Source organism: Triticum aestivum, chromosome 3B, assembly GCF_018294505.1.
Source record: "Triticum aestivum cultivar Chinese Spring chromosome 3B, IWGSC CS RefSeq v2.1, whole genome shotgun sequence".
NCBI classification, from domain to species: Eukaryota; Viridiplantae; Streptophyta; class Magnoliopsida; order Poales; family Poaceae; genus Triticum; species Triticum aestivum.
The window spans coordinates 748,262,557-748,276,181 of NC_057801.1; the positions used below are offsets into that span (position 1 = coordinate 748,262,557).

At 48.6% G+C, this 13,625-nt stretch overlaps 1 protein-coding gene and 2 pseudogenes across 1 annotated transcript; 2 read left to right on the forward strand and 1 right to left on the reverse strand.

Moving 5' to 3' along the window:
• Nucleotides 1-518: 518 nt before the first annotated feature.
• On the forward strand, nucleotides 519-2,081 carry LOC123066319 (uncharacterized; annotated as a pseudogene).
• A 3,235-nt stretch (nucleotides 2,082-5,316) lies between these two features.
• Nucleotides 5,317-5,455, reverse strand: LOC123073089 (uncharacterized; annotated as a pseudogene).
• Nucleotides 5,456-11,747: 6,292 nt separating this feature from the next.
• LOC123066320 (uncharacterized) lies at nucleotides 11,748-12,997 on the forward strand. The gene is made up of 2 exons (XM_044489428.1): nucleotides 11,748-12,569; nucleotides 12,655-12,997. Exons 1-2 carry the CDS (start codon nucleotides 11,805-11,807, stop codon nucleotides 12,694-12,696), a joined length of 807 nt encoding a protein of 268 aa, XP_044345363.1. The 5' UTR covers nucleotides 11,748-11,804; the 3' UTR covers nucleotides 12,697-12,997.
• Nucleotides 12,998-13,625: the final 628 nt, after the last annotated feature.

Sequence of the window (13,625 nt, forward strand, 5' to 3'; positions counted from 1 at the left end):
CATGGCGTAATTGTATTCTAGTGTGTTCGATGACCCATCCAACATATGTTTCGTATCAATTCAATTTGGTCAGATTATTCAGCTGCTACTACATCTGTATTCAGGAGAAGCGTAGCTATCTTAATTAGCTTCATCATCACATACAGGTAGGGGGTGATGTAGTGTAATGTGGTATCTGCCTCTTATCTGTCATAATTGGGAATTTGGGCATATGCTACTAGACACTAGTAGATGCAAATCCCCGTGTTCCTATGATACAAATTTACAAAAAAAATCCACCGACCGTGTTTGCCGGTAAGCACATTTTTCTTCTCAGGGTTTTGAAATTTCAAAAATCACCTACAGTGATGGTAGCTGAGGTAGCACGCGACCCTTGGTGACGGCGGCCAAAAGGAGTCAAATAGTCAGTGAGGCCGTTCGAGTGGCCCCACCTGGCACTGGCAGAACCTCATCGCCTGCAAAGCCAGAAGGATTCGCGTCGGTGGCCCCATCCCGATTCCCTCCGCCATTGTTCAAAACTCCACACTTTTCTCCTCTCCTTCCTCCCATCCCACAACCGCGATCCGAGAGAGAGAGAGAGAGAGAGAGAAAGAGATCAGGAGGCGGCGGCCATGGCGGGAGAGGTGAGCAAGGAGGAGGTAGGGAGCGTCCTCATGCAGGCCATGATGGCCGCCAAGAACCTGCGCCCGCAGCGCGACCGCCTGCTGCAGCTCCAGCGCCGCCTGCAGCGCCTGCGGGCCGCCCCCCCGCCCCCGCGGACGCCGACGACGCCAAGCTCCGGGAGCTCGCCACGGACCTCTTCAAGGTCTACTACATCGGCATGGAGGCCGGCGCCCGCATGCTCAGCACCTGCCTCGAGCTGGCCGTCAAGAACGGCGGCCGCTTCGCCATGAACCCCTCCTTCGCCATCATGCCCGACGAGCAGCTCCACGACGCGCTGCTCGCGCAGCGCCTCCCGGCCCGCCCCACCACCCAGCCCGAGGCCCTGGCCCGCGTCGAGGCCGCGCCGCCGCGCTCTTCGCCGTCAAGCTGCCCGAGGAGTACCACATCCCGCGCTGCATCGAGCACCTCGTCGGCTCCCGCCCCCCGCACCCCGGCGGCAAGCGCGACACCGCCTCGCCGGACGGCAAGCCCAAGACGGCCATCGACCTCGACAAGGCGCTCGACTTCCTGGACCGCGGGTGCACCATCCTGAGCCTCGCCGTGAAGCACGTCGGCCTCGTCGTCGCCGTCCTCTCCCGCTTCCTCGACCCCAAGGAGCTCGCCAGCCTCGCCGACTTCACCGACAAGGTCGCCTACATCTCAGAGGTCTGTCCAAAACCTGACAATCCTTCCTCTTCTGTCCAATTCATCCATCAATCTGAGTGTCCAATTCATGATCCAATCTGACTGTCCAGTTCATCTTGCTGCAGGACGGGCCATATCCATCAACAGATTATGCAGCTCACTACTTCAACTGATCGATCCAGGCTGCTGACAAGCGATTTTGAAGGTGGTGGGAACCCTTGAATTGTTGATCGAAGCCATGCTCGTCCTACCAATCAGTCTCTTTTTTTATATCTATGATGATCTCTAGCTACTTTATTATTCAGACTTATGGTCTCAGTTCAGTTTGGTCCGTCAGATTTGTAAAGATGCGTTAAGCGTATGCTTAGCAGGGACGTGTTGCGTGTTACTTATAGGCACAAGAGATTACAGGGTTTAGGTAGTTAGGTTGTTGTAGGATTGATCTTCAAGTCATAATCTATACAAAGGATAGAGATCAACCTAAACATATCCTAACTACCTGTATACAACACGCACACGCCCACACATGTATACGGTTTATATGTACACCGTATACATCCTATAATACATACTTTAACAGGCCCCCTCAATCACAACTTTATCAAGTTGAGATTGTTTTTGAATTCTTCCAATTTGCGCCATGACAAGGCTTTAGTGAACCCATCTCTGAGATATCTCAAAATCCTCTTCACTGCAGTCCAATGCTGAAGAGTAGGAGCATGCAAGAATTGACACACCTTGTTGACAGGAAAACATATGTCAGGCCTTGTAAGCGTCAAGTACTGTAAAGGACCTACCACACTTCTGTAGTTTGTGGCTGCCTCGGCTCCCAAAGGCTTCCCTTGTTCCTTGAAAAGTTTTTCAGTAGTTGAAAGTGGCATGTTTGAAGCTTTACAACTCATCATACCTGACCTTTTTAATATATCTGACACATATTTTTCTTGACTTAAAACTATCCCATTAGTTACCTTTTTCACTTCTATTCCCAAGAAGTAGTGCAAGTCGCCAAGATCTGTAAGTGCAAAGTCTCTCTTGAGATCTTCCAACAATGCACTGACTGCATCTTGTGACGAGCTGGCCACAATAATATCATCAACATATACCAACATAAAGATAGTTATTTTTCCCTTCTTATAAAAGAAAAGTGACGTATCAGCCTTTGAAGGTCAAAAACCAAGCCTTTGAAGTTTATCACTTAACCTAGAATACCATGCTCTAGGTGCTTACTTCAGACCATATAATGCCTTGTCAAGTTTGCACACATAATGATATTTGTCTTTTACCTCATACCCAGGTGGCTGCTTCATGTAGACTTCCTCCTCTAGAACGCCATGAAGAAACACATTCTACACATCTAATTGACGAAGACTCCAACCATTTGATACTGCAACAGAAAGAACAAGTCTGATAGTAGCTGCTTTGACAACTGGACCAAACGTGTCCTCATAGTCAATACCATATCGCTGTTTAAAGCCCTTTGCTACTAATCTAGCCTTGTATCTGTCTATTTCTCCACTGGACTTTCTTTTGACTCTCTTTTGACTCTGTAAACCCATTTACAATCAATTATATTTCTGCCTCTGGCAGGGGGAACCAAGTGCCAAGTTTTGTTTCTAATAAGAGCATTATATTCTTCATCCATAGCATTTTTCCAGTTTTTATCCTCAAAAGCCTCAACCAAGTTTCCTGGCTCACCTGTGACAGCTAGGCCACCAAAACGCGTTTTACCATACCTAACCGTGCCATCCGTCCAAACCTTGGGCTTCAAAACTCCATGTTGTGATCTGGTTCTCACCGGCACAGAATCGGCAGCAGAGGGCCGCTGCACAGAAGATCCGGTAGGATCCGGCGCGGCAAACGATCCATCAGGAGCGGGATCTGGCGCTGCAGGCGATCCAGCGGCACCTGATCCGAGGTTGATCTCCTCGGAGCCGGAGCCAGTTGCTTGTTGGGCCACTTGGCGAGGCCCACCAGACGACGCGGAGAGGCGCGCCTGGCGCGTGAGTGCGGTTGGCCCACCTGCACTGCTGGGCCCGCCTTGGGTTGTCATTGTATCACCCGCGGGGCCGCGGGGGGACGTGTGGTCATCCGTTGGTGGCCCACCTGACCCCGAGGCAGATGCACTGCCACTTCCTGGCGCGGCAGGCGAGGGCGGATCCGCACCGAGAATGCTGCTGTCAGCTCCTGATGCAGCACCTGAATCCTCCTCGTGCTCTGTGCTTGTCCTTTGCTGCTGCATAAAATCACAGTGCACAACCGAATTTCCTCCAAAATTTATAGCAGAATTTTCATGAGCATTACCCAAGTGATCATTAGCTATATGTTCGTCCCCATGATCAAGAGGTAAGAATGAGGAATTTTCAGAGAGGAGAAGGACTTCAGATCTGATAGGTCCACCGGCATTAGGGTTTAACTTGGCAAAGGGAAACACCGTTTCATCGGACACAACGTCCCGAGAAATATAAACACGTCCAGCAGTTATATCTAGACATTTGAAACCTTTGTGAAGGTTACTGTAGCCAAGGAAAACGCATTGTTTGGAGCGGAATTCAAGCTTGCGAGCATTGAAAGGGCGAAGGTTGGGCCAGCATGCGCACCCAAAAGTACGAAGGGCATGATAATTTGGTGTTTCATGGAATAATTTTTCTAGTGGAGTTCCAAGATTGATCACCTTACTTGGTGGGCGATTGATCAAGTATGTGGCAGCTATGAATGCCTCATCCCAAAATTTGAGGGGCATGAATGCATGAGCTAACAGTGAGAGGCTAACCTCGACAATGTGACGATGCTTTCTTTCGGCGGAGCCGTTTTGCTGATGAGCATGCGGGCATGAAACATGGTGTGTGATGCCAACTTGGCGGAAAAAGGAATTTAACCTTTCATACTCACCACCCCAGTCGGTTTGCATGGTGATGATTTTGCGATCAAAGAGTCTTTGTACAAGTGCTTGAAATTCATGAAACACTTTGAAGACCTCTGACCTATGCTTAAGAAGGAATATCCATGTAAATTTACTGAAATCATCAATAAAGCTCACATAATAAATTTTTTTATTGATTGAATCACGGGCAGGTCCCCATGCAACAGAATAAATAAGCTCTAAGGAGCATTCGAAGAACTATTAGAATGTGTATAGGGAAGTTGGTGATTTTTGCCTTGTTGGCATGCATCACACCCCCCCTCTTTATTCAACTCATGAACTGAAAAAAGGAATTTTGTTCTTGCTAAGAACATGTTGAACGATTTTCAAAGACGGATGACCTAGTCGATCGTGCCACCTTGACGGAGAGATCTTGGTGGCACCAAAAGCATGCCTGCCCGGGCCTAAGGAAGCTGATGATAGGGGGTAGAGGCTGGCTCTACACTTGCCGTGGAGGAGGGTGCTCCTCGTTTCCTTGTCCTTAATGAAGAAGAAACGAGGGTGAGTTTCAAGAAACACATTATTGTCTTGAGATAGACGATGAGCAGAAACAAGATTTTTTGTGGCTTTAGGTGAGTAAAGGACATCTTTTAGATGAAGATTACGAGTGGGAGTACGAACATATGCTTGACCAATGTGAGTAATTTTCATACCTGCTCCGTTGGGCATGTTCACTTGATCATGGCCATTGTATCTCTCCCTCATGGTGAGCTTGTCGAGCTCTCTGGTGATGTGATCTGTGGCACCTGTGTCAACGTACCAGTTGGTGTCGACGCCGTAGGAAGAGTTGGACACGGCGCTCGCACTCTTCTCCTTGGTGAATGCGATGTAGAAGCGCCTGTAGCACTCTATTGTAGTGTGGTTTGGCTTCTTGCAGATCTGGTAGGACACCTCAAGGAGCTCATCTCGTCCCCCGCCTCCTTGGCCCCGCCCACCGTGACCGTTTCCGCGGCCGCCATTGCCTCCATTGCCACAGCCACCACCGTGACCACGGCCGCCGCCGTTCCTGCTGCGGCCTCCGCCGTGAGAGAAGCCGTGACCGCCACGGGAGGCAGCGTTCGCAGAGGAGTGGGACGACGAGTTGCCACCCTCGAACATGGCGAGGCGGCTCTCGAAGCTGATGAGTTGCGCGTAGAGCTCATTGGGCTTGATGGGTACGGTCCTGGCCCAGATGGAGGATACAAAGGATATGTAGTCGAAATCCAAGCCAGCAAGGATATATGACACCATATCATCGTCTGTGAGCGGCTTGCCGATGGCAGCCATCTCATCACCGAGGGCCTTCATGCGGCCAAGGTACTCAGCGATGGTGAAGTTCCCCTTCTTGGTGCTGGAGAGGGCGATCCTCGTATTGACGATGGCGGACTGCGTCTTGGAGATGAAGATCTCCGTGATTGCAGTCCATGCTGCTGACGCCGTGGTGCATGTTACGATCTGAACCATCACAGGGGGTGAGATGGAATTGAAAAGGAAACTCAAAACCTGAGAGTCTTGAGCCCTGTCGATCTCGTATGCCGGGTTCGGCACGTCGGTGACCTTGCCGTCTTTGTCCGACAGCTTGGGCGCCGGTACCTCCCTCTCTGGATCGAGGTAGGTCACCAGCTGAGCGCCACGGATTGTGGCCATAGCCTGCTCGCGCCAGATGTTGAAGTTGGAGTGATGGAGTTTCTCAGCGATGGGGATGAGCACAGATGGGGCGGCTGCGGTGGAGCTTGAGGAAGACACGATGGCGCAAGGGTTTTTGGCGGCGCAGGGGATGTGTGTAGAGGAGAGGCTCTGAATACCATGTAAAGATGCGTTAAGCGTATGCTTTAGCAGGGACACGTTACGTGTTACTTATAGGCACAAGAGATTACAGGGTTTAGGTAGTTAGGTTGTTGTAGGATTGATCTCCAAGTCATAATCTATACAAGGGATAGAGATCAACCTAAACATATCCTAACTACCTGTATACAACACGCACACGCCCACACATGTATATGGTTTATATGTACACCGTATACATCCTATAGTACATACTTTAACAAGATTAATCTGCTGCTATGCTACTATCTGTGTTTAGCTTCATCAGTCAGGGGTAATGTAGTAGTGTACTATCGTTCTGCATATTATTTGTGACTGTGAGACAATCGAATCGAATCGAATGTCAAATTTGGGATTTTGGACATGCCACTATGTTTTTAATTATGCATTCCCCATTTTGTATTTTGTTCTAGCTGTGATGGTCGATTTGTGGTCAGTAAGCACCTCATGAACCGCGCATCCTACATGCTGGTTAATTATCCCGTGTACTATTAATCGTCAAAGGCAAGTTTAACTAGTTTGTTATGCATACTTATGATTTAAATTCATTTCTGTCAGCTTAGTAATTTCCTAGCTGCTGCTAGTATCTGCGCTTACTTAATCTCTAAACGGCTCCTGCTATCTAGTGTAATATTGATCTGCACCTTATTACTGGGACAACCAGATTGAATCGAATTGCTGCACACAATGGATGTCAAATTTGCGATTTTGGCCATGCTATGTTTGATCATGTTCTAATTCTAGGATTGGTAGCAATCTTGCATAATGATACATGCATGATGCCCGATTTGTGAATATTCACCCGAAAGGCATAACAGTGATTCTCTTCTGGTGGATTCTTTTCTTCTGAAATGATGAAGAGATGATTGATAGTCACCAAGAAACTCATGGACTGCATCCTACTTCCTCCTCCCACAATAAGGACATTTTTGCAAGCTAACATTATTGTGAGATCGGGGGAGTAAATGCTAGTTGATTATATGGGACAATGCATGAGGCATAGGGCTCATTCGGATTGAATCGAATTGCTGCGCGCAATGGATGTCAAATTTGCGATTTTGGGCATTCTATGTTTGATCATGTTTTGTCATGTCATTTGCTCCAATTCTAGGATTGCTAGAAATCTTGCATAATGATACGTCCATGATGCCCGGTTTGTGAATATTCGCCCGAAAGGCATAACAGTGATTTTCTTTTGGTCGGTTTTTTTTCTTCTGAAATGATGAAGAGATGATCGATAGTCACCAAGAAACTCATTGACTGGATCCTACTTCCTTCGTCCCATAATATAGGACATTTTTGCAAGTTATGATAGCTTGCAAAAAGGTCTTATATTGTGAGACGGGAGGAGTAAATGCTAGTTGGTTATATGGGACAATGCAAGAGGTATACTGTGCTAGTTACCCCTTCTCCAGCATGTTTGGTAATTTTCTGCCACATTTTAGTTATTTTAGTATGGAATCTTGTCCCTACTTGCTCGATACAAATCTATGGAAGTTCTTGGCCATAAAAAGACAATGTGTCTAGTAATTCCTGCGTGACTTGTCATTTCACTATTAAGGAAAAGCCTATACACAGAATCTTACCAGCAGCGCGTTTTAAAATAAGGCGCTGCTGCTAATTAGCAGTAGTTAGCTCAAGCTTAACTCGCTGCTGAAATAAATATAGCAGTAGCGCGCCCTCTCAAAGACGCGCTACTGCTATAATTCCCATGAGGCCGCCGCGAGGCTAGTTATAGCAGCAACGCGTTATCACGACGAGCGCTACTGCTACGTAGCATAGTAGCAGCGCATTTCGCCAATAAGCGCTACTGCTAAGTTTACTACAAAAATTTAGTCCCACCTCGCTCCGTGAAGAGAGTTTCTACCACCTTAAATATGTTACTTCTCAAACTTTGACAAGCACTTGGTCTTCATTGAACTCTATGTGTAGAATTTGTGGCTGCAATATGAGTCTTCACCGGTTCCTAAACCGGTGAGGACTCATGTTGACAAATCAGATTGTACACAAAAAGATAGTTGATGATCAATGTATTTTTGATACATTAAATTAAGTCTATTTTTACATGCTGGCACATAGCAGTAGCGCTTCTTGGTGAAAGGCGCTGCTGCTAGGTAGTTTAGCGGTAGCGTCTTTCTCTATAGCGCGCTACTACTAAGCCATTCCATCTCCCACCCCTTCTCCTCTATCCGATCCACTCACACTCACACACTCACTGGATCCCCTCTCAACCCCCCGCGTTGGTCCTCCCCCGTCGCCCCTCCTCCCTCTGCGCCGCCGTCACCTCCTCCTCCTTGCTGGACTCGGTACCGGCCTCCCTCCGTCCTCCCTCCACTCGTCGCTGGCCGGCCCCTCCTCGCTCCGCCTTCCTCCTCCGTCCTCCCTCCACTGGCCGCCGGCCGGCCCCTCCTTGCTCCGCCTTCCTCCCCGGTCCTACTCTCTTCCCCCTACTCTCTTCTCCCTCCTCGAGTCGCCCCTCCTTCTCCCTCCTCCCTGCTACATTTTAATTTAGTAGGCTAGTTCATATGCAACATTTTGATTTAGTTGATATGATTTAGTTGATTTAGTAGGCTAGTTGATTTAGTTGATTACAACATTTTGATTTAGTTGATTTAGTAGGCTAGTTCATTTAGTTGATTTAGTATGCACCATATTATTATTATTTTTTCTGTACATGGGTAGGTAGTTGCTTTTTTTTAATAAGTTACTTTTTGGCAAAATGTAGGTGGTACCTTGTCATCTAATATGTTACTAGATCTTAGGATTATAATTGTCCATCAAATTGCTTCTCGCGGAAGAACCAAAAATATCACATGATACTGTTTTTCTTTCCTGTGAAGTGGATCGTTAATCCTTTGCTCATATTGCTTTAGGAAAAATGGCGCCACCACCACCACCACTATGTCGACTGTGCAAGTCAATGTGCGCCAGTAGCCTTGCAACTGGCAAGCTGTTCGACATCTACTTCCAGCCGAGTTTTCGTCATGCGGCGGTAAGAAATTAGATGAAATGTAATAACTATTTTATTTTTAGTGTTGGCATTACTGCATTGTGTCATTTTGCTTATTTTACACAGATCGTCCCATGCAATGCGAGGTTGAAATTCAACAAGCTGATAGGAGACACTGTGACATTTGAGGCTCCTGGGGGGGGGGGGCGTACACTATGGAGGTCAAGAAAGGACGCAATATGTCGCAGATTGGAGGAGATGGATGGGCCCGTTTCGTCGCCCGCATGCGTCTTACTGGTGGTGAGTTGATCGGCTTCTCCTTCAGAGCAGAAAGACCCAAGCTGACTGTCATTTATCTCAACCTGGTGGAAGATGATGAAGATGATGAGGACCCACTCGATGAAGATGATGAGGACCCACTTCATGAAGCCATCGTAGCTCAAAGAACAAGGCTGAGTGAGGAGGAGGTGTCCAACCTGTGGGACATAATTCCGCCACATGCTGACTTTGTCGGGGTGCCATTCGTGACCCGCCTGACAAATACCATGGTTGATCGACATGATATGGTATGTTATACTTACAAATGCAAATTATCCGATAAAATACTTAGTGTACAGTCCAATGATATTGTATGTTGTGTGGAATCTAGTCGATGATATGTTTTAGTGTAGAGTTCGATCACATGCTTATTAGTGTAGAATCTAAGGAAACTATTAATAGTGTAGATAATCCATATGTACTTATTTGCGAGGCTATTTATTAATTGATATGTTTTTCTTATTCAGAAATTGGCAAAGAGCATATCTGTGAGTTATGGTATCGAGCCTGATGAAGAAGGCTCAGGTGGACTACGCCTTACTGCAAGGGGCTTCGTCACAACCTATACTTACCACGTGGACACGGACGGTCGCACACACTTAAACTCGGTTGGGTGGAAGAAATTCCTCGATGGCAAGAATCTTCGTGTTGGACAGGCCATCCTAATTACTATCAGGAACACCAACTGCCCAGCTTGAGGATGATGATTGTCTTCGATATCATCTAGAACTACATATGTGTGTGTGGCTATATCATCTAGAACTACATATGATGATCGTCGTCGATATCATCTAGAACTACATATGATGATCGCCGTTGATATGACCTTGTACTGCTTGAGGATGCATGTTGACTATGCATGAAATTGTTATCTAGTACTCCCTTCGTTCCGAATTACTCGTCGTGGTTTGAACTAAAACCACTACGAGTAATTTGGAACGGGGAGTACTACCCAGTAATGGTTTATGAATTTGATATCTAGAAGCAGTACCTAGTATCTAGTATCTGAAAGGGAAACTGAAAGGGAAAGGGGTACGGGGGAAATGATGAAAGATATAGCAGTAGCGAGGGACTGCGAAATCACTACAGCTAAGTAATAGTAGCGCGTTCGGCAAAAGCGTTGCTGATATCTTCAACAGTAGTAGCGCGGGTACGGGCCGCGCTGCTACTATAAGTTAGCTGTAGCGCCTTATTAGTAGCGCGGCCACCCGCGCTGCTGCTAGCCTCAAAACCCGCGCTACCACTAGGGTTTTCCCTAGTAGTGTTTGTTTCAAATATTTAGTCTAAGATCTGAAGTTTGCAAATATACGTCTTTTGTTTACATTCCCTAATGTGTCTTGAGATGAATCAAATCACATTCTTTACATGGATAGTAGCTCCTTTTACTTATGTAGGCATGCTGAGAAAGGATTATGCGTAAAATTCCTAAAGCATTCTATATCAGCAGGTCCATATGTTGGCATGCCATATTTTCATTTGGTCTTGCAAGGGGCTATCTTGTTCACTCGTAATGGGACTGAGCTCCTAATATCGGATAACTGAACCACCATCACTCAATGAAAATCGATCTAGCAAACTGACTTTTTTGAACTACCACCACTCGATGAAATCGATCTGGCCACTTAGGCCTCGTTTGACATAGAGGGATTTCCAGCCCCATAGGGGAAGGGGATTTTAGAGGATTGGGTGAATCCCTCTCTTCCACCCAATCCCCTCCAATCCCTTTGAATCATCAATCCCCCTTCATTCAACATATTTCAGAGGAGTTTGGCTAGTAGTCCCTTTTCCTCCCGTCTCCCGTTGGAGGAGTTGCTGCTAGGGGCAGAGACGAAGGAGCTGCGAGCCGGCGGAATCTTGTTCCGCGAGGGGCTACGAGAGGTTGCTGAGCCGCATGGGTCGGGGGGGATTGGCCGGGGTTGGAGTGGTTTGGCCCATCTAATCCCTGTGAATCAAATGGGCTGACGGGTTTTCTGGGGATTCTGGGCCCTGCGGGCATATTCCCCTGTAATCCTCTTCAAACCTCTTCCATCAAACGAGGCCTTAATGGAATCGATCTAGCAAACTGACTTTTTTGGACACAACAATCGCCAAAAAGGCACTAGAATGGGCTTTTGCCAAGATGGAAACCTCAGGAGGTGCGCCATTGGTGCACCACAAAACTTATACTAGTTCACAAGTAATCTACATTGCGTGTAACCAAATTTTATGCTAGGAGTATTTATCTACCAGCATTTTCAAATTTGGAAAATCACCTCAGGAGTGACGGCAATTGTCTTGTAGTGGTAGCGGAGGGAGCACGCTACCCTTACCCCTTTTTGGTGAGCATGAGCACGGTCAAGATGAGTCAAACGTTCTGGTGGGCCCATCCTGCAGAGCCAGCCAGCAGCAGAATTTCTCCTCAATGGCCACGCGACACGTGCCCCCCTCAGTCTTCTTTTCACCTGCCTCCTCCGAAAACTCGGAGCTTTTCTGGTCTCTCCTTTCCTTCGTTGCAGCGAGAGAGAGGAGACAAGCGGAGCGGCGGCCATGGCGAGAGAGCTGAGCAAGAAGAACCTGGAGATGGTCCTCATGCAGGCCATGATGGCCGCCAAGAACGTGCGGACGCAGCACGACCGCCTCCTGGAGCTCCGCCGCCGCCTGCAGCGCCACCAGGCCGACGCCGACGCCGACGCCAAGCTCGGGGAGATCGCCTCGGACGTCTTCAAGGTCTACTACTTTGGCCTGGATGCCGGCGCCAAGATGCTCTCGGTCTGCCTCAAGATCGCCGTCGAGAACCTCGCCGTCTCCACCGTCAACATCGCCTTCGCGCTCATGCCCGGCGAGCAGCTCTACGACGCCCTGCTCGCGCAGCGCCTCCCGGCCCGCCCCACCACCCAGGCCCAGGCCATCGCCCGCGTCGATTCCGCCATCTTGGCCGTCATGATGCTCGGGGAGCACCACCTCCCGCGCTGCGTCGAGTGCCTCGTCGGCGGCCGAGCTCCCGTCCGAGGCAAGCCCGACAGCAGCCCCGACAGGGACGACGATCCGGTCGCCGCCGCCACCGAGGGCCTCGCCAAGGTCGGCCTTTCAGACGCCTCCGCCACCGCCAAAACCGGCAGCAAGCCCCGTGACACGGCCAGCGGCCGCGACGCCGACAAGGCGCTCGACTACCTGTGCCGCGCAATCAGGATGACGACCCTCGCCATCAAGCACATCGACGTCGTCGTCGCCGTCCTCTCCCGCTTCCTCGACCCCGACGAGCTCGCCCGCCTCGCTGAGGTTACCGACGGTGCCGCCTACCTCGGAGTTGAGGTTCAAAGTTCAAACCTCTGTCTTGTGTTCCTCCCTGGCATCAATCTGACATTTCCGATTATACATCATGTTCATCTCACTGCAGATTAGCCAGCCCACTACTTCACCTGATCCGTCAACAGATTAGCCAGCTCACTGGACTGGAGCACCTCACCTGATCGATTGAGGCTATCGGATATGGAATTAAGCCATGCTGATGCTCCACCTTTCAGTTACTTAGTTTATCAATTATGCAGACTTGTGGTTTCAGTTCAGTTTCGTTAGATTAATCTGCTGCCATGCTACTCTCTACTTTTTTTTAGATAAATTGAAACTCTCTACTTGTGTTTAATTCATTCCTGGACGGCCGATGGCAATCCATGGGATGATTGCCCAGCTTATCTGATCGTAGCTTCATCAGTTAGGGATAATTAATCAATGTTGAACTACATCTGGTTGTGGACGATTGAATCGAATCACATGGCAAAATTGGGAGTTTGGACGTGCCACTACTATGTCTATGTGTTTGATTGAATAATCATGTTGTGTGATGTCATTTTTCTGTTGGGATCCTAGCTACCTAGCTAACTTGCATCCCTAGTTTGCAAATCATGTTTTCTTCTGCATGGAGTACATAGTCAGCAGCGTGCCTGGTTATCTTCCTAGCTAGCAAGCTAACAGACATCTACAGCCGAGTCGTCTCAAACCCTTCTCAAACGTCCGGCCAGCCCACCCGATCACTGATCGGTCACGTGACCCAGGCGGGTGCATTAAACAGGCCTCAAACGTCCGGACTGACCGGCACACTCATATCCAGCCCAAATATGAGGCAGATACGTGGGCACTCGGGCGCGCCCGTCACGTCGATCTGGCCCGCAATGACCCCACTCCAGCCCCCACAAATATATGACAACTGATGAGCAAACCTTAGTCAATCTCAGTCCGTACTCACTCGACCTCTCCACTTCTCCCCCAAATCCACTTCGTCTTCCCCCGCCTGCCATGTCTGACAGTGAATCTGACATACCGGAATGGCTCAAGGCCGCCGGGGATTCCGATGGCTCGTCGACACCCGAC

Bases quoted from the DNA above. Each gene is read 5' to 3' on its own strand.
- LOC123066320 (XM_044489428.1), top strand. From the start codon at position 11,805: ATGGCGAGAGAGCTGAGCAAGAAGAACCTGGAGATGGTCCTCATGCAG. The intron at 12,570-12,654 runs GTTCAAAGTTCA...ATCTCACTGCAG, and splicing joins CCGCCTACCTCGGAGTTGAG to ATTAGCCAGCCCACTACTTC.